The sequence below is a fragment of the Pituophis catenifer genome, unplaced genomic scaffold (assembly GCF_029215685.1).
Source record: "Pituophis catenifer annectens isolate HBS135680 unplaced genomic scaffold, rPitCat1.0.hap2 SCAF_4, whole genome shotgun sequence".
NCBI classification, from domain to species: Eukaryota; Metazoa; Chordata; class Lepidosauria; order Squamata; family Colubridae; genus Pituophis; species Pituophis catenifer.
This window is the reverse complement of record NW_027256884.1, coordinates 122,324,894-122,349,990: the sequence shown is the minus strand read 5'-3', so window position 1 is coordinate 122,349,990 and position 25,097 is coordinate 122,324,894. Positions and strand designations below refer to the sequence as shown.

Sequence of the window (25,097 nt, the reverse complement as noted above, 5' to 3'; positions counted from 1 at the left end):
CTCTAGTTTTGCCTGCTCCTTGTAGGAATGAAGTCCTGCAGACGTTAGAGAGAGATGAAATGTGTCCCTAGGCCCAGAAAATTCATGTAGCCATTATTCATTTATTGTGTGTAATCCTGCTGGATTATATATGGTTTGTACTGCTCTCTGTTGTCATATTTGGCTCATGTTTTGACTGGAGGAGATTCAAAGGTCAAAACAGGCATATTATACTATCACTCATTTTACAAAGAGTGGATCTCCTAAATATTACAGGCTCCCATTCCCCATCCTTGTTTTTTGCTTCATGTTTCCATTTTGCACCTGTGGTTTGCCGTTAACAATAAAAAGCATGCAGAATAATATTTTATGGCAGAACTAACGGCAAAGAAATTGCTCGTTAAATAGGAACATGAATAATGCATATATAAGGAAAATGTGGGAGCGGATGTGTTCATGCTGTGATGTGGGATTTGTTTTGCTTTTACCCAAATAACTGAAGTCATACGGAAGCTTGTAGCTAATAAAATAGGAATTTGATTAAAAGTGAAGATGACCCAGTTGTTCCTCTCTGTTTAGAATGAAATACGGTTCTCTAACAAAAGCCACATTTCAGTTGGGATCTTTAAAAAAATAAAATAAACCATACAATATCCAGCATGATGGCTATAGATTTATGTTTGCGGCTTGCCAAAACAAGCCGGTGAAATCTTTGGCTGCAGCAACCCCAGCATAATTTCAAGATTATAGGAAGTGTTAGTTCTGCTCTGTGCTATATTGGTTAGACAGCACCTGCTCTAGTTTCATTGCCAAGATGGAAGAAGGATGCTGAAGATCTGGAAATTGCAGAGGGAAGGCCAGGAAAGATGGCGAGAGGTTTGGAGTTTAACTCCTGTGAAGAACACTTAAAAGAACGGGATATATTTACCCTAAAGAAGTGAAAGTGAAGGAGAGACATTTTAGTAATTTTCTGAAATCTGAAGGGCTGTCACAGGGAAGAGGATGTGAATTTATTCTCCAGAGTGCACAACAATAAGACAAAAAAGAAGGAAGCAGGAAGCAGGAAGGAGGAAGGAAAGAAGGAAGGGAGGAAAGAGAAAGAAAGAAAAATAATAATAATAATTTTATTGTCAATGTACGTGTATACACAGTATACCCATACAACGAAATTCACTTAACACCCAAAGACCAGGTTCAACACACATAACAATCCCCAAACACACTCCCACCCACCACAAATTCCCCACCCCTAAACCACCCAAACATCCACACAACAGACCAAGTAATAATGTCCAACAGCTCACTGATGGTGGCCCTTTAGTTCATTGTTGAGGGAAATTATAGCTCTGGGATAAAAACTATTCAGAAGACGTGTGCTCCGAGTTTTAATTGTTCTGTATCTTCTGCCAGAAGGCAACAGTCCAAAAAGATTGTAAGCAGGATGGGAAGAATCTCTGAGAATGTTATGCAACTTTCTCAAACAGCAAGATTTGAAGATGTCGTCCAGGGCTGGTAGCTGGAGTCCGATGATATTCTGGGCAGTTTTAATGATTCTCTTTAGAGCTTTTTTTGTCCGCTACAGAGCTGCTCATATACCATGCAAGAATGCCGTATGTCAGGACACTCTCAATGGTGCTGCAATAGTAGGACAGCAGTAGATGCTGAGATAGATTTATCTTCCTGAGCATTCTCAGGAAGTACAGCTTCTTCTGTGCCTTCTTCACAAGCATGTTAGCATTCATAGTCCATGAGAGGTCCTTCGAGATATAAATGCCCAGAAAATTAAAACTACCCACTCTCTCCACCTCCTCACCATTTGTGTACAATGGTAAATGTAGATTGCTCTTCCTCCTGAAGTCAATTATAAGTTCTTTAGTTTTTTTGGTGTTAAGTGTAAGATTATTTTCTTGATGAGTGAAAGCTTTACAGAAAGAGATTCAAACTTAAAATAAGGAGTTCCTGACAATTAAGCCTACCTGCTGGCATTGTGGGTGTCCATCAAACAAAGGTTGGACAGCTGTTGGAAAGGTGTGGGAATTCTTGATTTGGTCAAGAGGTTGGACTAAAAAAGATCAACAAGATTCCTTCTAAACCTATGATTATAGGACTGGGATTTGTAAGAGACCGGTTAATTGTCCTCACTGTTAGGAAGTTTCTCCTCAGTTCCAGATTGCTTCTTTCCCTGATTAGTTTCCATCCATTGCTTCTTGTCCTGCCTACAGGAGCTTTGGAAAATAAATTGACTCCGTCCTCTTTGTGGCAGCCTCTCAAATACTGGAATACTGCTATCATGTCCCTACTTAGTTCTTCTTTTCTCTAGTCTGAATAGTCACTAGATTCCACTGCTTAGTTCAATGCTTCCTTTTGTTCATTGCAGGGTTTTTTTCCCCCTCCCATTAAAAACAAAACAAAACAAAAGAGCAAAATCAGCATCGAGTCCCTTGCTTAGGAGGACCCTTCTCCCATCCTCAATTCCCTCCTGGATCTTGACGGTTTCTGCCAAGATGTCACAGGAATTTTTCTAGCTCCTCTGAGCAGATTGAGATTTCAAGGCTTTTGGTATTTCATCCACGTTATCAGTTGCCTTCAGCTTTAACCTCCAGAGGCACAACAGCTACACAACAAATGATCCGTCAGTCAGATGGAGGGAGAAATGTGTTTGATGTTTGCCACTTTGTCACTTTAATCCGGTCATAGGGAAATGGATCCCTTCTCTGATTTTAGAAATGATAGTTGTTGCCCTGATTTTTAACTCACCTTCTTTCCAAACACAAAAGTAATGTATCAAGGGTCAATCAGAGAAGACTTGGGTTCAAATCCCCAATCATGCTCTGTAGGAAGTTACCACCCACCCCTCTCCTAGGAACATGAGATATTTTAGGAAATATTAAAAAGGGCAGAATATTTCCCCTAAAAGGGAGGAAGAAAACCCCCCACCTTTGTCAATGGGCCATTAAGGCCTGGGCCAGTCTATTCTATATAACAAAGATCTACCTCCTTCAAGCAGACCCATAATAGGAATTGCCCAAAGTGCTTTCATTACATCAACACTCAGCAAGAGTCAACCAAGCCTGGGACACAGACAACCTATAAAGTTACCCCTGCATGGCTCCATGGGAGTCTGACAAACAATCAGAATAGAAGCTCAAATTCAAAGCCCAACAGAGGGTATAAATCTCTCTCTCACACACACATGTGCCTTTTTGCCCAGGACCTCAAAACCACGTGGTCATGTCCACCATTAAACCATCTTTTCAAGCAGTCTCCATGTTTCCAGTGTCTTTCTCCCCACTTGAAACTGAACCCAGATGGACATTTCTTCCAACAGCTCATAACTCATTCTCCTATAGTCTCATCTAACTTACAGGGTTGTTGGGAAGACTGTCATTTACAACTCTTGGAATAGTTTAAAGGATTTGATGTGATAGAGAAGTGTGAACTCATATGTTTATTTTCTTGTGCAATTAATGCACTTTGTCAATCAATTTCTTTGCTTCTCCCTACGATTCTTGGCTCTGTTCTATTGGTGTTCCCTGTAGTTACCTATGGTTGTGAAAGTTGGACGTTAAAAAAAGCAAGCCAGGAAGAAAATTAACTCATTTGAGCTGTGGTGCTGGAGAAGGCTCCTGCATATTCCTTGGATAGCAAAGGTAACCAACATGCAAGTCCAGGAGCCAGACATGTCACTGGAAGGCAAAATTACAAAACTGTGTCTTGCTTATTTTGGCCATGTCATGCAGAGGAATTCACTGGAGAAAGCAATTATATTTGGAAGAGTTAGCGGGGGGAAAGAAACTAGACCGCCAAAGAACACATTGACTGGACACCAGCAAAGCTAATACCAACCAGAGGATAGAACAATTCAAAAAAGCAATGCAAGAGCAGAAGATGTGAAGAGACCTGGCCCATATAATCCGACACAACAGAATCATCATCATCCTTGGAGGTACCCCAAAACCATAGAATTTTGAGGATCTCCCTCCCAGCTGTGTATACAATAGATCTGTATATGCTGTCTCTCTAGGCAATTTTTGAATGCAGAGAGGTCTACCATATGTATAATCAATCAATCAAGCAAGCAAACAAAAAAGAATGCTGATGTTTGAAGAAGCATGTGTAGGAGAAGAAGGGGCAGACTCTGGGGGTGGAGTCAAGAGAGGAATAAGTCTGGAGTCATTACATTCCCACAAGTGATTCAAATCCAGCCACCCTTGAATTCCATTAGCTCTTGTCAAGCACCAACGGCTGACCGTTAGTTGACTAAATTCGTATGTATAGACATGAGCAATAAATCAACTTAACTGGAACTTAATGTGTGATCTTCATTCTTCATGCCTGACAGCATTAAAGTTAAATCAACTTATTCTTTTGAGATGGAAAACTTATTTTTCCTCCTTCCTTTTTGTATCCAGTTAATAAAATAAATCTGTATTTTTGATAGATTTTTTAAAATCTCACCTTTATTATTTTTTTGTAACTATATCAAGGTGGCGAACATACCTAATGTTTCTTCCTCCTCCTATTTTTCCCACAACAACCCCGTGAGTGAGTTGGGCTGAGAGAGAGGGACTGGTCTAAAGTCACCCAGCTGGTTTTCATGCCCAAGGCAGGACTAGAATTCTCAATCTCCTAGTTTCTAGATCGGAGCCTTAACCAACAGACCAAACTGGCTCACCTGTTTTGTGCCCAAGCAGAATATAAAACCTCAACAAAAAAATGTACAAATCACCGCACTGTCAGATAAAATATACAACACACAGGGAAAATAATGAGAAGGGTTCTGAAGCCAATCAAATAAACCAACATGGATCCTTGGCTTCAGTCTTAGAAGAGATGGGACCACATTGGCTCACAAAATATCTTGAAACTGATGCTTGTTTCATAGATTTGTCAAAACACAAAGCATAGCTCAGATGCCATCGTTTTTAGATTTTTGATATAAGACATGGTTAGCTAGACTTATTTGCTTGTTTGTTTAATTTCTACACTGACCATTTCAAATAAATGACTCTGCAATGCAAACATTTAAATATGGAGATAGTATCCAAACTATGCGTTAGTACTAGAAACACCTTGCTTAATATGGCTTCCAAAGCTGACAGACGAATCTTGAAATAATAATGATGCAGTGAAGACCAGTCCGTGGATGTTTCAGTCAAAGTTTTCTTCAGCACGGAATGATGTATTTATTCACAAACAAAATCAATTCTCAATATAATGTTAACTCTCTGTCTGGCGAATTTCCAGACAGAACTGTAAATTGTGAATTAATGAAAACAATGATTCTTTAGATATACCAGAAGACAAATCTTATAAACAGTTGTAGAAAGTTAGCACCCACCCCTCTCCTAGAAGAATGAAATATTCGAGGAGATATTAAAAAGGCAGAATATTTCCCCTGAAAGAGAAATAAAAAAATCTTAAAGGAAACAGAAATAAAAGACCCCAGCTCCCTGCCCCCAGCAGATATTTTGATGCCAGCTTATCTACAAGACAAAAGACTGGGCTAGTCTATGTGCCCAGTTTCAGGGTGATGGAATTATGACATGACCCTCTAGAACATATTATGTAGGATTATGTAGCTCACCACATGGCACAATCAAGCCCCTTCATTGCATCACCTAGCAAGATACAACCAAGCCTGCGACACAGACAACCTCAGCTATGATTGCATAGCCCCATGGGAGTCTGACAGCAGCCAATAGGATGCCTGCCCTTGCCACAGGAACAGGAAGCTCAAAGGCAAGCAGTCTCAATGTTTCCAGTGTCTTTCTCCCTCACTTGGAACTGAACCCAGATGGACATTTCTTCCAACACAGTTCAACCAAATCATGTTATAACAGCTTCTGTGTTTTAACGGAACTTGTACTTCCTCATGGGCTCATGTCCTCTTCTTCAGGAAAGTCACATCAGGATTACCATAACCCAGATGGCCATGAGATGGCAGCAGAGACACAGGAATCTCTATTTGTTAACTCCTGGTGGACAAGTGGATTTTTTGCAGGCTAGATCTGGTAGATCTAGTCTGCCTTATCCCTTTATTTCACCAGTGTCCCCCAAAAGTCTTTTCAAGTCTGAAAAGAAGGGAGAGTTGGGATCCTGCTTTACTAGGAAGCTGTAGTGGAATGTAGTCTGGATTCCCAGGTGGGAAGAGCTGCATTCCAGGGGGCAAAGAGACAATGAAGCTTAGATAGTTTGATTGGGAGGAAGAGCATGAAGAAGGATCCTCCCTAGCAATTCTCAGAGTATATCTTTATTGACACAAGTAGTTGTTTTCGTTACGACTTTTCTTGCTGCAACTGTTAAGTGAATCAATGCAGCTGTTAAATTAGTAACAAGATTGTTTTATATATATATATATATATATATATATATATATATATATATATATATATATATATATATATATTATTAACATAAACAGATGTAAAACACAAATACATACGAACACATATACATTAACACAGTACTAGAACAAAAATGAAACAAGAAGTCTATCGACTAGCTCTTAAAAAACTCTCGCATCAGTGGTTAATTTCTATTTCCCTTATTTTTCCTTTATCTTACAGTTTTCAGATTAATTTGCTTTCACTTTGATATACCTTATACATTTTGAGCTATATCTTTCTACAGTCATGTTAACCATTTGTTTATACCATCATACAACTCTTCTCATGTGACTAGTTCTATGTTTCTTAATTTGAGTTCTCCTGATATCCTATGTTGTTGGCCCTATCCTTCCCTCTAGCCATAGGTACCATCTTTGCCAAACTAAATAATAATCAGTATCCTCTTTTTCTTGAAGCTCCTTAGTGAGCTTGTCCATCTCCGCACAGTCAGTTATTTTTGCAATTATTTTTTCTTCTGTTGGTAATAGTTCGGATTTCCAATTTTGAGCGTACACTATACGTGCCGCTGTCAAAATGTGGATGGTAAGATATTTTATCTCTTTAGTGTATTGTGGTGTAGTCATTCCAAATAGGAAAAATTCTGGTTTCATTTCTACTTTTTGACTTGTTATTTCTTCAATTATTCTCTTAATCTCCTGCCAGTAGTGTTGTGCCTTCCTGCACGACCATCAGAGATGGTAGTATGTCCCCTTTTGTGTCTTGCATTTCCAACACATTGGTGATGTACTTGGAAACATTTTAGCCAAACGTGCCGGTGGGAGATGCCATCTATAGAATATCTTGTATAGATTCTTGCTGCAACTGTTAAGTGAATCAATGCAGCTGTTAAATTAGTAACAAGATTGTTAAATGAATCTGGCTTCGCCATTGACTTTGCTTGTCAGAAGGTGGCAAAAAGTGATGACATGACTCGGAGACACTGCAACCATCATAAATATGAGTGTCTACAATGATTCTCAGTCATCCATATCATGGTTGTCCCAAAGGTGCTTTTTCAAAAGGCAGTTGGACTTTCTTTGTTTTTTCTTGAAGATGTTTCACTTCTCACCCAAGAAGCTTTTTCAATTCTGACTGAAATGGTGGAGGATGAAATGATTGATGTCCCCTTTCTCCAGACCAAAGTCCACATTCTGGACAGAGAGGATCCTGAGGACACAGATTAAACCTCCAAGTGGCCTCAACGACTCTCAGAAAAAGTGCTAACAGCCAGATAACTGCAAAGAATATAAATCCTTCCATCCTGAACCATTCAGTCAGAACTGAAGAAGCTTCTTGGATGAGATGCGAAATATCTTCAAGGAAATAAGGCTCAAGATACAGAAGGATCTTGACAGACTTGAACATTGGGCGCTGTCTAACAAAATGAAATTCAACAGTGAAAAAAGCAAGGTTCTACATTTAGGCAAGAAAAGCAAAAATGCACAGGTACAGTATATGTGGTACCTTGCTCAATAGTAGTAACCGTGAGAGGGATCTTGGAGTCCGAGTGGACAACCAATTAAATATGAGCCAGCAGTGTGCAGCAGCTGCCAAAAAAGCCAACACAGTTCTAGGCTGCATAAACAGAGGGATAGAATCAAAATCATGTGAAGTGTTAATACCACTTTATAATGCCTTGGTAAGGCCACACTTGGAATACTGCATCCAGTTTTGGTCTCCATGATGTAAAAAAGCTGTGCAGATACTAGAAAGAGTGCAGAGAAGAGCAATAAAGATGATTAGGGGACTGGAGACTAAAACATATGAAGAACGGTTCCAGGAACTGGGTATGTCTAGTTTAATGAAAGACGGACTAGGGGAGACATGATAGCAGCATTCCAATATCTCAGGGGCTGCCACAAAGAAGAGGGAGTCAAGCTATTCTCGAAAGCACCTGAGGGCAGGACAAGAAGCAATGGGTGGAAACTAATCCACCCATTGAGAAGCAATTTAGAACTAAGGAGAAATTTCCTGACAGTTAGAGCAATTAATAAGTGGAACAACTTGCCTCCAGAAGTTGTGAATGCTCCAACACTGGAAATTTTAAAGAAGATGTTGAATAACGATTTGTCTGAAGTGGTGTAGGGTTTCCTGCCTAAGCAGAGGTTGGACTAGAAGAACTCCAAGGTCCCTTCCAACTCTGTTATTCTATTCTAAATAACAAAACAAGTCCAGTTGCCTTTGTAGAAGTTTCAAATATGAGTGAGTTGCCAAGCAGCCAGATTTTGATCACATGACCATTGGGATGCTACAACAGTCGTAAGGGTATAAAATGGTCATAAGTTGTTGTAACTTCGAATGGTCACTAAACAAATGGTTGTAAGTTGAGGACTACCTGTAGTTTATGTGGGAAGTTCCAAGAATTCATGTGACTTTTCCCTCTTTTTGGTCACGTCCAAGCTCAGCACATCATGAAGTGAGGTGAGAAATATCACAGTGATGAATACTTTTGGATTCTAATACGATGTATCTTGCCCATCGAACAAGGAATAAATTGCGTTTAATTTAACTTAATTAGCACCCTTTTATTTCTTAGCAACAGTATGTTCTGAGCTCGGCCAAATTGTTTCGGGAACCTATTTGTTAGAGTCTAATCTCAGCCAGCCACATGTAATGTTTATCCACTTTGATGACCCGAGGAACATTATAAATCACAAAAAGATGTGTGTGGCCAAGGGAAGGCTTGTTCATTAGGCAAGATAACTGCCTTTTATACAACTTTTTTTTAAAAAAAATCAGAAAACCTGGAACCCAGTTCTGTGCAGCCAAACATTTACTAAGTAATTTAAAAAACATTGTTATTTGTCTGCAGATGCATCATAGCAAAATGCCAGAAATATAGCTAGTGGGCCGACCGGCATCCCTTTACGCCCAAGTTGGTTTGCTATTTGTTTGTTTGTTTGTTGGATGTTTTTGCACTGCAGAGGTTTAAGAGGTTAAAGGAGCCTGGAGAGCTCAACAGACAGAGCACTGTAATTTAACATCAGCTGTCTGCAATTAAAGTAAGATCGAATCTCGCCAGGCTCAAGGTTGACTCAGCCTTCCATCCTTTCAAAGGTAGGTGAAATGAGGACCCAGTTTGTGGGGGCAATAAGCTGACTTTGTATAAAATATACAAAAGTATGAAGGCTATTGCTTAACGCATTGTAAACCGCCCCGGAGAAGGGCGGCATATAAATCAAATTAAAAAAAAAAAAAAGAGGTCAAATAGGATTGTTATGCCTTGCAGATGCTTAAGGCACACATTTTCTCGCTTAAAATCCTGAAGACACTCTTCCCCATTGAGCCTAGCTAGCCCTGTCCAACTTGGATGGCTGCATCTGAGCTGCCATCAAAGTCTGGTGGGACCTTCTAGCACAAGAGTGTTCAACCTTGGCAGCTTTAAGACCTGTGGACTTCAACTCCCAGAATTCCTCAGCCATCATAGCAAGAGCACGAGCACTTAAGACTTATATACCACGTCATAGTCCTTTACAGCCCTCTCTAAGTGGTTTACAGAGTCAGCCTATTGCCCCCAACAATCTGGGGCCTCATTTTATCCACCTCGGAAGGATGGAAGGCTGAGTCAACCTTGAGCTGGTCAGGATCGAACTGCTGGCAGTCGGCAGAATTAGCCTGCATTACTGCATTCTAACCACTGCGCCATCACGGCTCATCGTGACCACAAGAAAGCCAAGCTCAGAGAGAACCAAGAACTCCACTAATTGACAAGCGTGAAACCCACTGAATAACAGTTGAAAAGCTAGTTAGGTCAAAAGTGGAAAAACACACCAACACAATCAACATACTAGATCCCCAAACCTCAGGTTGGAATGGATTCTTTGCTGTATGCATAAAAAGGAGCTCTGGTGGCTCAGCAGACTAATTAACATCCACTTACATCTGCTGCCTGCAATTACTGCAAGTTCAAATCTCATCAGGCTCAAGGTTGACTCAGCCTTCCATCCTTTCTAAGGTAGGTAAAATGAGGACCCAGATTATGGGGGCAATAAACTGACTTTGTATAAATATACAAAAGGATGAAGACTATTGCTTAACGCATTGTAAGCTGCCCTGAGTCTCCAGAGAAGGGCGGCATATAAATCAAATTTTTTTAAAAAAATAATAATAAAAAATAAATGAACGTGTTGATTACAATAGAGTCAAACTGGTGTGAGTAATGAGGGCCACACAAGAGGGACTTTGTAGTACCCAAAACATGGACTTTGTAGTACTGTTAGACTTGCTAACTAACATAGTTGTTTTTGTATTTTCATCTGACTTATATTTCTCTTTTAAACGATGTCTTCAAGGCATTGTAATAGCAATAGCACTTAGACTTATATACCGCTTTACAGTGCTTTGCAGCCCTCTCTAAGAGGTTTACAGAGCCAGCCTATTGCCCCCAACAATCTGGGTCCTCATTGCGGACTTGGATTGATTGATAGCTTCTGACATAGGAGCCGTGGTGACGCAGTGATTATAATGCAGTATTGTAGGCTAATTCTGCTAACTGCCAGCAGTTCTATTTTCACTGGCTCAAGGTTGACTCAGCCTTCCAGTCTTCAAAGTCAGTAAAATGAGGACCCAGATTGGTGGGGGGAATAAGCTGGCTCTGTAAACCACTTAGAGAGGGCTGCAAAGCACTATGAAGTGATATATAAGTGTTTTGCTATTCCTAAACTGAAAAAAATACGTTATAGGATGGGTGTTGGAAGAAATATCCTTCTGGGTTCAGCTCCAAGTTGGGAAAAAGACACTGGATTCATGGAAGTTGCTTGGAAAGAAGGTTTATTGATGAACAGGATCACATGGCTTGAGATCCTGGGCAAAAAAGGGGAGAGATGCTGAGAGTCCCTGGGTTTTAGACTTTGGGCTTTGAATTTGAGCTGGTGTCAGACTCCGATGGGACCATGCAGGGGTAACTTTGTAGGTTGTCTTTTGAATCCCAGGCTTGGCTGACTCTTGCTGGGTGATGATGTAATGAAAGGGCTTTGGGCAATTCCTACTATGGCTCTGCCTGCAGGAGGTAGATCTTTGTTATGTAGAATAGACTGGCCCAGGCCTTAATGGCCCATTGACAAAGGTGGGAGGGGGTTGAGTTTCTGCCTCCTTTTTAGGGGAAATATTCTGTCTTTTTAATATTTCCTAAAATATTTCATTTTTCCAGGAGATGGGTGGGTGCTAACTTCTTACAATGGGCTGTCTGGAGAATGTCTCCTGACAAGAGAAAGCTTGTTAATACTAATTGGTATCTGGACTGTCTCTTCGTGAACTCCAAACCACCTTTTTCCTTATTAACACCTTAAAACTTACACCCCTTCTGTCATCAGACTTCATTTTAATGAACACGTGTGATATTACGGGATGCAAAATATGCAACATGTTTGACTATATGTAACTGATTTCCTATGCAAAGAGAAAATTACTTTTGTTGTGTCCAATCTACTTTTCTCTTGCCTTTTCCTTGATGTCTTAACTATAAAAGGGAATGTAAAGATGGGTCTCTCTTGGGGTTCCCTCTTTGAATGAGAGGAATTCCTTTTATCAGAATATTCTGAATAAACTGTAATTAAATGATCTTCCTGTCACGGTCTGTCTCATTGGAAAATATGCATGCCGAAGCTATATTTGACCTTCAGTAATGAGGTCCCTACCACTAAGCTGTGATATTTGCCAGGCAGCCCAGCACCAGCTGCAATGACCTTGAATTATATCTATATCTATATCTATATCTATATCTATATCTATATCTATATCTATATCTATATCTATATCTATATCTATATCTATATCTATATCTATATCTATACCTATACCTATACCTATATCTATATCATCTATCTATCTATCTATCTATCTATCTATCTATCTATCTATCTATCTATCTATCTATCTATCTTTAAAAAATCCAGGAGAGAAACATGCAGAAAAATACAGGAAACAAATATAAAAAAAGAAGGTTGAGGAGTCCTATTTCATATGAAGGCCAACTGAGTAAGGAGAGAGTCTACAACAGGGGTCGGCAACCTTAAACACTCAAAGAGCCACAAAGGTTCTAACCGGAAGCCCCCCCATTCAATTCTGGAGCTGACAGGAAGTCCGGTTCCCCTATCATAGTCTTCTCTTAGCACAGCGTCCTTTTTCCTCTGCCGACTGGAAGTTGGTTCCCCCACCATAGACTCTCCTCCTAGCACGGCATCCTTTTTCCTCTACCTGTCCTAACCGAAAGCCCTATCAATTGTGGAGCCGACCAGCAACAGGGAGCCGCAGCAGAGGGATGAAAGAGCCACATGTGGCTTCAGAGCTGCGGGTTACCGACCCCTGGTTTACAATATGTCCATATTGTGCCTTAAACCTGGAATAGGTTTGTCTTTGTTTCCCTTTAGACGTGCTTGCCTGTTCTACATTGCTGGGTATTGATTCAACAAAGCATCCAGATGCCTATTTGAGAATAGTGTAGGAACCAGGAGTGATTAGCAATTCACATGACAAAATGCAAGATCCTTTTCCTCAAAGGAAAACTATGCCTCTCTCTCTCTCTCTCTCTCTCTCTCTCTCTCTCTCTCTCTCTCTCTCTCTCTCTCTCTCTCTCTCTCCCTCCCTCCCTCCCTCCCTCCCTCCCTCCCTCCTCTCATGCTTGCTTTCAAGGAGACAAACAAGCTGTATTCCTAAGCATTTGACAATGTTAATCGGCAATTCATGATAGCACAACTAAAATATATGGACTTTGGGGAGAGATTTATTAATATGATTAAAGCAATATATTGTAAACTATCAGCCAAGGTGATAGTAAATGGAGAGATGACAGAGAACTTTGATATCAAGAAAGGCATTGCACAGGGATGTCCACTGTCTCCACTGCTATTCATACTGACTTTGGAAGTGTTAACCAGGAACATTCGGCAAGATGAAGAAATAAAAGGAATGGAAATAAAAAAAGAGAAATACAAACTACAGGCATTCGCAGATGACTTGGTCTTCACGCTACAAGACCCCCTAGAAACTGGACCGAAGCTAATTAGAAAAATAGAAGAATATGGGGAAGTAGCAGGACTGAAAATAAACAGGGATAAGACAAAGATTTTAGTCAAGAATCTCAGAGATACACAAAAAAGAGCGTTGATGGAAAGGAGGCAAACAGCCATCACGTTGTCTCTTTCTTTCAAATGCGCAAGGAAAGTGTGATTTTTTTAAAAAAATTCTTTCTCACAATTCCATGCCCCTCTGCAGAACGCAATTTGCTTTCGAACAGAGATGGGGGATCGATGGCCCCTTTATGACTTACGGACTTCAATTCCCAGAATTCCCGAGCCAGCGTTTATATTCCCGTTTATATTTCCTAATATAAAAAGGTAATATTCTTCCGGTTTTATCTTTTCCTATCTGCAGTTTTAATTTAATGATGAGAGGGTGAGGGAACAGTTCTCCAGCCTGCCTTCATACTATGGTGATAAAGCCATTGCATGCTTTCCCAGCTTCCGTATTCAACCTTACACTGTAAGCAGCTGAACCCACATGTGGATTTTCCAGTGAGGCTGGAAAAACACAATCCTGTAGAAAGTTTTTTTTTTTTCTTTAATTTATATGCCGCCCTTCTCCGGAGACTCAGGGCGGCTTACAATGCGTTAAGCAATAGCCTTCATACTTTTGTATATTTATACAAAGTCAGCTTATTGCCCCCACAATCTGGGTCCTCATTTCACCTACCTTTGAAAGGATGGAAGGCTGAGTCAACCTTGAGCCTGGTGAGATTTGAACTTGCAGTAATTGTAAGCAGCAGATGTTAATAACAGTGCTTTAGTCCACTGTACTACAGGCTCTTAATAAAGTTGGATATGAACCCGGAGCTGTTCCTCTCACATCCCGTCTTTAGAGTCAAGCCAAAGTCACTATTTCTTGTTTTTATTTTTATTTTTGCTTTTGAGCTAGTGTTGATGCCTAGCAACCGGCTGGACAGGTCCTTGCGGTTATCTTGGCGAGATTTCAAGAGTGGTTTGCCATTGCAATCTTCCTAGGGCTTAGAGAGGGTGACTGGCCCAAAGTCGCCCAGATGCTTTCATGTCTAAAATTCACAGTCTCCTGGTTTTTAGCTTTGGGTTTCATCATTACACCAAATTTTCTCTCTACTTTATTTTTACATAATGTATATTCTGACTGATTGCTAGTACCACCAACTACTACTAGGAAGTAGACATTACCTAATTACGGTTTCATTTCTATTGGGGACTCATCAGTGATAGATAGCCAGATGGTATTCTATAGCAGGTTTTTTATTTTCAAATTTGGCAACTTTAGATTGTGTGGACTTCAGCTTCCAAATTCTGGGACTTTAAGTCCTCGCATCTTAAAGTTGCCAAATTTTAACAACGCTGCTATAGATTAGCATCTGGCTAACCCTAGAGAGGGATGTGGTGGCTCAGTGGCTAAGACGCTGAGCTTGTCGATCAAAAGGTTGGCAGTTCAGCGGTTCGAATCCCTAGCGCCGCGTAACAGGGTGAGCTCCTGTTACTTGTCCCAGTTTCTGCCAGCCTAGCAGTTCGAAAGCAGGTAAAAAATGCAAGTAGGGACCATCTTTGGTGGGAAGGTAACAGCGCTCCGGTGCCTTCGGTGTTTAGTCATGCCGGCCACATGACCACGGAGATGTCTTCGGACAGCGCTGGCTCTTTGGCTTTGAAACGGAGATGGGCACCTCCCCCTAGAATTGGGAACAACTAGCACACATGTGCGGTGGAATCTACACCTTAACCTAGAGAATAATATCTGGTAGAAAAATTTGATGGAAAACATGTAAAACCCTTTATGTGGGGCGAGCCATGATGTAATAATTGTAATTATTTTGTTTTTGCTCTAAGAGCTTAAGGAAAGATAGGTTGTATATGACATTCTGACAAATTTACAAAAATTAATAAAGGAAGGAAGGAAGGAAGGAAGGAAGGAAGGAAGGAAGGAAGGAAGGAAGGAAGGAAGGAAGGAGGGAAGGAAGGAAGGAAGGAAATGCTACTTTCAATTGGAATTGGTTTTTTGCACAAGCATTTATCTCCTCCAAAAGGTAGATTGCTATATTTGAATGTTATTTCACACAGAGTGATTTCCCCAAGTGGAAATTTGGGATATCAACTCCCAGAATATTTCTGTTGTTGTCTAGGCCAGTGTTTTTTATTACCACTGGCAAAATTAAGACATGTGGAGTTAAACTCCCAGAATTCCCTAGCTGGCAAGGCAGCCTGGGGCATTCTGGGAATTGAAGTCCACACATCTTATAAAGTTGCTGAAGTTGACAATCATATCTCTTTCCTTTCTCTGATTCAAAATAGAACTATAACTGGAATTCAGCTTCCAACTTGCTCAGTTTTGAGGTTGCTTTCTGCCTTTCTCTAACAAAGCAGCTTGGAAGCAGCATTAGAACAAGGCTTGGTCCAGATATTTTTGCATTTATTCTAGTAGTTAATGGTCATATCAGCAGCAGCCTTCCAGGATAAACTTTTCCAGATAGCCTTCAGGGAATTACTATTGATATTTGGATGTTTGTTTGTTTATTTAATGATTAACCATGCATTGTTCGTTGTTTTTCATTTTTTGTTTATGAACCCGCACTGTCCCTTTTTAAAAAAAAATATGGGCATTTTATTGCTTTTTTGACACGTTGTTGTGAGCCACTGTGAGTCTGCATAGATTAATAATTAATAATAAGATTAGATCACAATAAGATTCCTGCATAAAAGATTCACACCTGCTTCTTCACCTTTAAGAACATTTCCAATGTACTCAAAAACTATCCAAAGTATAAAACAGTTAAAATTATAATTCAGTAGCACTTCAAAAATGTTAAAAGAAATAAATGCAACAAACTAAAATATGGGACAATACCAAATTAGGCTAGAGATCAGCACAAACCAGAAATATATCTGGCTTTTCAAAATTCCATTCATTCATTGACCAAAAAAATGGGAGGAACCATCTTACTAGGGGGATAAGTTTTCTAATGGCTTTGCAGAGTTGGAGCTGACAAAGAGTGCTCCAATGCAGCTACGGCTTAGGAATTCTGGGAGTTGAAGTCCACAGATCATGAAGGGGCCATAATTGCCCACCCCTGCCCGTCCCTGCTCCAGAGGGTTTTTGTCTTTATTTTTCTTTCAAACTCCTTTTGCCCACAATGTAAGCAGCCCAGATGCCATTTAGAATTTTCCTCAATTTATTTATTTCATTTATTATCAAATTTCAAGGGCGGTGCAGTGTCGCAGAGGTTAAGAGTCTGGGTTTGTTGGCTGGAAAGCTGACAGCTCAGGTTTGAGATCCAAGCTCCATATGATGGGGTGAGCTCCCACCCTTGCCTCAGCTCCTGCCAACCTAGCAGTTTGTTTGTTTGTTTATTTATTTATTTATTTATTTATTTATTTATCATATTTCTATGCCGCCCACTCTCCGAGGACTCTGGGCGGCTTACAACAATCGACAGTATACTAAATAGCATATTGCCCCCAACAATCTGGGTCCTCATTTTACCCACCTCGGAAGGATGGAAGGCTGAGTCAACCTTGAGCCGGTGAGATTTGATCTGCTGATCTGCTGAACTAGCAGTCAGCTGAAGTAGCTGCAGTACAGCACTGCGCCACCTCGGCTCATAAGTTCAAAAGTATACAAATGCAACTAGATAAATACCCTGTTTTCCCAAAAATAAGACCTATCCTGAAAATAAGACCTAGCATGTATTTTACATATGCACCTAATATAAGCCCTATCCTCCAAATAAGCTATATTTAAGAGCCTGCACAGCTGGCCTCCCACCCATTCCATCTGGTTGCTTGCAGTGCCATGGCCACAAGGCAAGGTGGGGGGTGGAGCTGCCCCCCGCACTCCTGCACAGGCTTACCACAGGGCCTCTACAGTCAGCCCACCTACGCCCAATATCTGCCTTGCCTCATGGCCATGGCACTAGCGCGTCACTCGGCTCCTGTTCCATTGCGGCCACAAGCAAGCAGAAGAAGTGGGTCAGTGGCCATGCAAGGGGGAATGGGGCAACTGGAGCTGCCACCGTGAGATGAAGCAGGTGTCAGAGTGTGGGTGGCCTGACTGTGGGGCCCTGAGATAAGCCAGTGAGGGGTGCATGGGGCAGTTCCACACACACCCCTGGCCTCATGGCAGTGGCACTGGTGCCCGCATGGCCTCCTGCCCCGCCACAAGCAAGTAGAAGAAGTGGACCTCTTGTACATGGGGAAAAAATAAGACACTCCCCGAAAATAAACCCCAGTGCTTATTTTAGGGCCCAACAGAAAAGGCAACCCGGTCTTGGAAAACATGGGTTGGTACCACTTTGGTTGAAAGGTAACAATGTTCCATGATGTCATGTTGGCCACATGATTGTGGAAATGTCTTTGAACAGTGCTTCTCAATGGTCTTGAAACAGAGATGAGCACGACTAGCAGAATAAAACTCTGCAGGGACTCCTTTACCTCTTTATTATGAAATTTCTATGCCATCCACCTTGCCATTCAGTTCAGCTCGCAAATAATAGGACATCAAGTGGATATGCTCTGCTATGGTTTGGAGTCTGAGAGACTGATAGGAATGTAGCGAGTGAGTAACAGACTAGAAATTATCGGTGTAGTCCTCCAATATACAGCAAGATCACGTCATTGATCTTGAACCTTGGGCTTACATTTAATTTTTAAAATTGCACCAGAGAACATTAATCAAATAATAATTATAAACACCTTTTGGGGATATGGGAAGGCACATTTTTAAAGCTATTTCTTTTACCCTGGAAGCGTGACAAACCTATGGTGATATCTGAATTTTGCATGTAATTCTCAAATATTCTTTCGTTGGACCCTGGAGCCTCCTTGGAGCACAGATGCCAACATCTGGCAACATAAGGCCCCAAAACAAAACTCCACACTGCATATAAAACTATATTGTGCATACTAAAATATTTAGCTTTTGGTGAAAAATTAATAACTCAGATCTTAAATCAAGGCCTGAGAGCTAGTTTGGTGCAGTGGTTAAAGCCAGTAGTGGGATCCTGCCGTTTTTACAACCGGTAAAATTGGTGATCGCGTGATGCGCACTGCACGCACGTGAACCGTTTTAACAAAACTAACCTTCCACATTAACTCTCAGGTGTAACACAGCTGAGGCGTGGCATTCCGCTCTACCACGCGAATCAGCTGAGAGGGTAAAGATAAGTAAAGTGCAGAGGCGGGTGGGTGGGCCCACCTGATCATCGGAGCAAACCGGTTCATTCCCAGCTGATCATCGGAGTTACTGGTTCGCCTGAACTGGTCCGAACCAGCTGAATCCCACTCCTGGTTAAAGCATCAGGCTAGAAACTGGGGGACTGTGAGTTCTAGTCCCATTTTAGGCACAAAGCCACCTTCTCTCTCAGCCTTACGAAGAAGAAGGCAAGAGCAAGCCAATTCTTGCCGAGAAAACTATGGATTTAACTTTGTAATTGTCAAGACTGACAAAGACACGAGCAACCCTTTCCTAGCAAATCCTTAACTGCTTCCCCAAGCCTAATAGAAATATACATATAGCTGTAAATACTACACAAGATAATACTTAAATGACAATTTAAAACAGAGGTCTTCAAAATTGGCAGCTTTAAGACTTGTGGACTTCAACTTTCTGGCTGGAGAATTCTGAGAGGAAGTCCACAAGTCTTAAAGCTGCCAAGTTTGGGGATCCCTGATTTAAAGACTGCTCTTTAGAAGGCCAGATCCTGAAGATGAAACTCAAATACTTTGGCCACCTAATGAGAAGGAAGGACTCACTGGAGAAGAGCCTAATGCTGGGGAAGATTGAGGGCAAAAGAAGAAAGGGACAACAGAGAACGAGGTGGCTGGATGGAGTCACTGAAGCAGTCGGTGTGAGCTTAAATGGTCTCCGAGGGATGGTAGAGGACAGGAAGGCCTGGAGGAACGTTGTCCATGGAGTCGCGATGGGTCGGACACAACTTCACAACTAACAAGTCTTCATTTTCCAACCACAGTTGGGACCAAAATCTCTATTGCTAAGTGCTGTGATCATTAAGCCCAACGTTGTGTGATCAAACAATATCCAGTTCTGGCTGTGATCATGAACTTCACATAATTGCAACTAGCGACTTCCTGCCAGCTTTTCCCATTGACTTACAGGTTGGAAGCAAACCCCGAAGGTCACAAATGATGATCACAGGACCGTGTAACATTGGGACCATCGTAAATGATTGCCAAGTGTGGGAATTGCGATCACGTGTTCATAGAGATGTTGCAAATGCTGTAACTTCAAGGATCGGTTGTAAGTCTCCTTTTTCAGCACCATCATAACTCCAAAAGATCACTGAACAAGTAGTTGGTAAGCGAGGACCGCCTGTATATACATACACACCAGGGGTGGGTTCTACTTACCTTTACTACTGGTTCACAACGGGATTGTGCGTGCGCCCTTGCTTTGCTCGCTTGCGTGCCTTGCTTCTGCGCATGCGCAGATTGCCGATGACGACATCTGGGGTGGTGGTTGGGGCCTCCCCCCAGTTTTACTACCGGTTCTTGTGAACCAGTCCGAACCGGGGGCAACCCACCACCGATACACACCTTTAAACCTGAAACCCAGAAGGATCTTGTTCCCTGTTGCATCCCTTCTACACACCATTGCACTGCTTACTACAATTCTTGACTGTCCCTCCTATCATTAAATGGACTACTTGGCCAATACTTGACCACTTCTTTCCTTAAGGTCATCTTTTGGTCTTCAATTAGGGTGGGAAATACACTTCTGTTTCTGTTGCTGAAATAAAACCTGTTCAATTAGCCATTGATTAGTTGGACATGTAATTTTTTTTTTTGCTGAAGTATGGAACGATTAATGCTCAGCTCATATAAATTGTGGAGAGAAGCTTGTGTGGATGCTGGTAGCAGTGATGATGATTGAACGTGATTTCCTCCATAATTCTGGGGTTCCACTTCACTGTTCTATGAACTGATGGTGCCCAAGCCACATTCTAGTCATCTCCCTGATACAGAATAAAATAGGTTTTCAGATCGCCTTTGGCACAAGAGCCAGCAGAGCAGATATATTATTAACTCAGCGGAGCATGGAAGAGGCAGCAAAGCCTTCAGGAATGTGACTGCTTATAATTTTTTAACCGTAAAGCATCATACAATGCCGTCAGTAGGACTCAAAAGACACACAATGGAGAGTAAGAATTTTTGCCCTCTGTATCTTTTTGTCCTTGGTTTCACCAAGGACTTCAATGAAATGGGAAAAAAAAAAAAATAGATGCTTTTCTTGGTTGAAGGCCTGGAAGTGACTCTTCCCTGCGGAGTCAAGTTGGTGAATTGCTATTTGCTATTTAAGAATGCAGAGAACAACTATATTGGGCTGAGCCAAATGTTTAGAATAAAATAAAAACATAACAGAATAATAGAGTTGGAAGGGACCTTGGAGGTCTTCTAGGAGGAGACCCTATACAATTCCAGACAGGGGTGTTCAATATCTTCTTGAAAACCTCCAGTGATGGAGCACCCACAACATCTGAAGGCAACTTCTGTTCCACTGGTTAATTGTCCTCACTGTTAGGAAGTTTCTCCTTAATTCCAGGTTGTTTCTCTCCTTGATTAGTTTCCATCCATTGTTTCTTGTCCTGCCCTCAGGTGCTTTGGAGAATAGCTTGACTCCCTCTTCTTTGTGGCAGCCCCTGAGATATTGGAGCACTGCTATCATGTCTCCCCTAGTCCTTCTTTTCATTAAACTAGACATACCCAGTTCCTGCAACCGTTCTTCAAATGTTTTAACCTCCAGTCCCCTAATCATCTGCACTCTTTCTAAAGTCTCAATATCCTTTTTTATATTATGGCACCCAAAACTGGATGCAATATTCCAAGTGTGCTTATCAAATGCTACTGACACTTTACATGATCTTGATTCCATCTTTCTATTAACGCAGCCTAGGGACTCTGTTGGCTTTGTTGGCAGCTGCAGCACACCGCTGGCTCATATTTAAGTGATTGTCCACTAGGAGTCCAAGATTCATCTCACAGTTACTACTTCTAAAAGTAGTATATCTCTACTACTTCTTACTACTGCTGCTACTACTACTTACTACTATTTGCCTTCTTCAACGTATCACTATCTGTCACTGGGACTTTACCTGATAGTTCTAAGAAGATATAATCCTTCTCCATGACTGCTTTTCATCTGTTGTTATTTGGGGGCACATTCAGGGGTGGGCTGCTGGGGGTTCGCAGGGGTTCGGAAGAACCTCTAGTTAAGATTCTGTGCAGTTCGGAGAACCGCCAAATCCCACTCCTGGCTGGCCCACCTCACCCTGTCCCTCCCAGGAGTCCCTACGCATCCCGTTTTGGATGCAGGTAAGTGCAGGGCACACGTGGAGGCTCGGGGAGGATGAAAAACAGGCCTACTGGAAGTTCAGGAAGGCTGGAAACAGGCCTATTTGCCACCTCCAGATGGCCTCCGGAGCGTGGGGAGACTGTTTTCACCCTCCCAGAGGCTCAAGGAAAGACTCCAGAGTCCGGGGAGGGCAAAAATGCCCCCCCTGCTGTGGTGCAGGAGGCCGACTAAGCCATGCCCACCATGGCCACGCCCACCCAACAACCGGGCAGAGAACCCCTTGCTAAAATTTTGGAAGCCCACCCCTGGGTACATCAAACTTCTGTCCAATTGGTTATCAGTTCTGTAAATGATAGGGTACACCTGAGCCTGCTGATATTCAGATTTGTAAACAAGCACAGGTGGTCCTTGACTTATAAATACAGATCGTCTTTGACTGAAGTTGAGACAATTAATGACATTTATTTATTTATTATTTATTAATTAATTTAATTTGTATACCGCCCTTCTCCCAAAAGGGACTCAGGGCGGTGAACAGCCAAAATTAAAATACACACAATACAAAAGTTAAGATAATTAAAAGAGATTAAATCAATCAGCCTCCCAATGTTAAACCCCAAGTCTATAAAATTTTAAAAAAAAACATTAAAAACCCTTTAGGCTAGGCCGGCTTGCTGGAATAAATAAGTCTTCAGGGCCTTACAGAAGGTACGGAGGTCCGGGATCAGTCGTATTCCAGGAGGTAGCTCATTCCACAGGACGGGTGCCCCCACAGAGAAGGCTCTTCTCTGGGGGCCGCCAGCCGACATTGCTTGACCGACGGCACCCTGAGGAGGCCCTCTCTGTGAGAGCGTATTGGCCGGTGGGAGGTTATCGGTAGCAGCAGGCGGTCTCGTAAGTACCCTGGCCCTAAGCCATGGAGCACTTTAAAGATGAGAACCAACACCTTAAAGCGCACCCGGAAGACTACCGGGAGCCAGTGCAGCTCGCGCAGGAGAGGTGTAACATGGGAGCGCCACCTCCCATTTATGCCATTCAAGTAATGACATACATGATGTTTTTAGATTATTGGCATCCTTTTACCTAATCTGCATAATTCCACAAATAACATCAATGTAAATTACATCAATTACATTTAATGCAGGTTAAACAGGCACTTAAGATTTAACAGGCATCTCTCCCCCCCGCTCCCGAATACTCCATTAATTCAAGGTTTCACTATACTCAGAAATTACATTTGAAACCAGGGATTTGCTTTGCAACACAGTACAGTATCTATTTTTTTCATTTTAATTAAAAGAAGCTTTAAAAAAAAAAAACATCTTCCAGAAAATAAAACCAGGTGAGACAGGGAAACAGATGAGCATTATGGTAAATGTTGTCAGGACCATTGGAAGTTTATACCTACATGAGTACCTTGAATATCAATGATAAACACATCTATATTGCAAAAGCCAAGCTAAGAGCCTTGGTAGTACAGTGGTTTAAAGCACCCTGTTATTAACACAGCTGCCTGCAATTACTGCAGGTTCGAATCTTACCAGGCTCAAGGTTGACTCAGCCTTCCATCCTTTCTAAGGTAGGTTAAATGAGGACCCAGTTTGTGGGTGCAATAAGCTGACTTTGTATAAAATATACAAAAGTATGAAGGCTATTGCTTAACGCATTGTAAGCCGCCCTGAGTCTCCAGAGAAGGGCGGCATATAAATCAAATTAAAAAAAAAAAAAGTTCTTCACCATTAAAAAAGGAGGACAAACCTTTACAGTGATATACATTTGTGAACACATACCAAAGTGATATAAATACAAAGAGTTAGACTGATCAGGTTTAGCTTGAACATTTTGCTATTTATTGTTATTTTTTCCACTAGATTTTATCACACAAGAATTTAGTCAGCTAACGGTCAGCATTAAATTGACACCAGACAAGAGTTAAAGGAATTCTAGAGGGCTTGGACTTGCATTGCTTATGGGAACGTAACGATGCTAGGCTGATTACTTGCTTGATTCCACCCCCAAACTCTGCTTCTTCTACTCCTACAAGTTCCCAGTAAACAATATGATGGACTCTTCAGTGTCTTCCCATCTGGCAAATTCACTTGCGAGCTCTGCATGGTGATAAACCCTTATTAGCATTGACACAACTAACTAAATTAAACAGAGCAATAAAACACAGTAATGTCATAGGTCACTTTTTTGACTGCCCGTTGTAACTTCAAACAGTCGCTAAACAAATGGTTGAAAGTCGAGAACTACCTGTAATGGATTAATGTCCTCCTGATGTTAATTAACCAAGATATCTTTAACCAGGATGCAGCTCCAATCTAAATACTGAAGGATTTATTCTGTTTATAAAAAAAGAAGGCAACAACTATAGATTTACTCACCTGCCCAGCAGTAAAAATTCACTGGTCAGCCCCAAGCGTCTCATCGCCATCAGCAGTCCTCGCACAGTCATCCCTTCGCAGAAACATGCGACAACTCTTGCTTTGGGTAAATGGCTCCTGAGCTTTTCCAACAATTTATCAAAACTCTGCTCTCCAGCATTGCTGTAAATCTTGTAAGAATGAGCGATGCAGATCCCTTCTTTAGCTGACATGTCTTTGAAAGCTTCCATCCCACTTTCGCCATAGTTTCCTAGAGCGAGAACCAAGATGCACGAAAATATTAGCCAAAAAAAAAATGGTGGGAAGGGCTCATATAAGCAATGACGTGACATCATCACATAACTCGGAAATTGAAATCAAATGTAAAGGAACAGATGAGGAATAAGATGAGGAATATCTGAATAGGTAACAATACTTTTTTAAAAAAAAAAAAAAAAATGGAATAGCAACTCATTGCAAACCGAATATGACTATTCAGTGGGACATAACTTTACAGAAGGCCAACATACTATTACAGCAATAGCAGTTAGACCAGGGGTCAGGAAACTTAAACACTCAAAGAACTACAAAGGTCCTAACTGGAAGCCCCCGTTCAATTCTGGAGCCCAGTTCCCCCATCATAGAGTCTCCTCCTAGCGTGGCGTCCTTTTTCCTCTGCTGACCAGAAGTCGGTTCCCCCACCATAGAGTCTCCTCCTAGCAAGGCATCCTTTTTCCTCTACCTGTCCTAACCGAAACCCCTATCAATTGTGGAGCTGACCAGCAACAGGGAGCCACAGCAAAGGCATGAAAGAGCCACATGCGGCTCCAGAGCCGCAGGTTGCTGACCCCTGAGTTAGACTTATATACCGCTTCACAGTGCTTTACAACCCTCTCTAAGTGGTTTACAGGGTCAGCATATTGCCCCCAACAATCTGGGTCCTCATTTTACCGACCTTGAAAGGATGGAAGGCTGAATCAACCTTGAGTTGGTCAGGAACGAACTCCAGGCTGTGGACAGAGTTTGCCTGCAATACTGCATTCTAACCTCTGCG

General features: G+C 41.6%; 1 protein-coding gene across 5 annotated transcripts in view; it reads right to left on the bottom strand.

The window, feature by feature from the left end:
* GRM5 (glutamate metabotropic receptor 5) overlaps nucleotides 1-25,097 on the bottom strand; it is a 286,394-nt gene that overhangs the window by 152,617 nt on the left and 108,680 nt on the right. For all 5 annotated transcript variants that reach the window (XM_070944018.1, XM_070944022.1, XM_070944023.1 and 2 more), the window contains exon 2: nucleotides 24,065-24,314. In XM_070944018.1, the coding sequence (XP_070800119.1) occupies nucleotides 24,065-24,314 (250 nt within the window). The remainder of the gene's footprint in view (nucleotides 1-24,064; nucleotides 24,315-25,097) is intronic.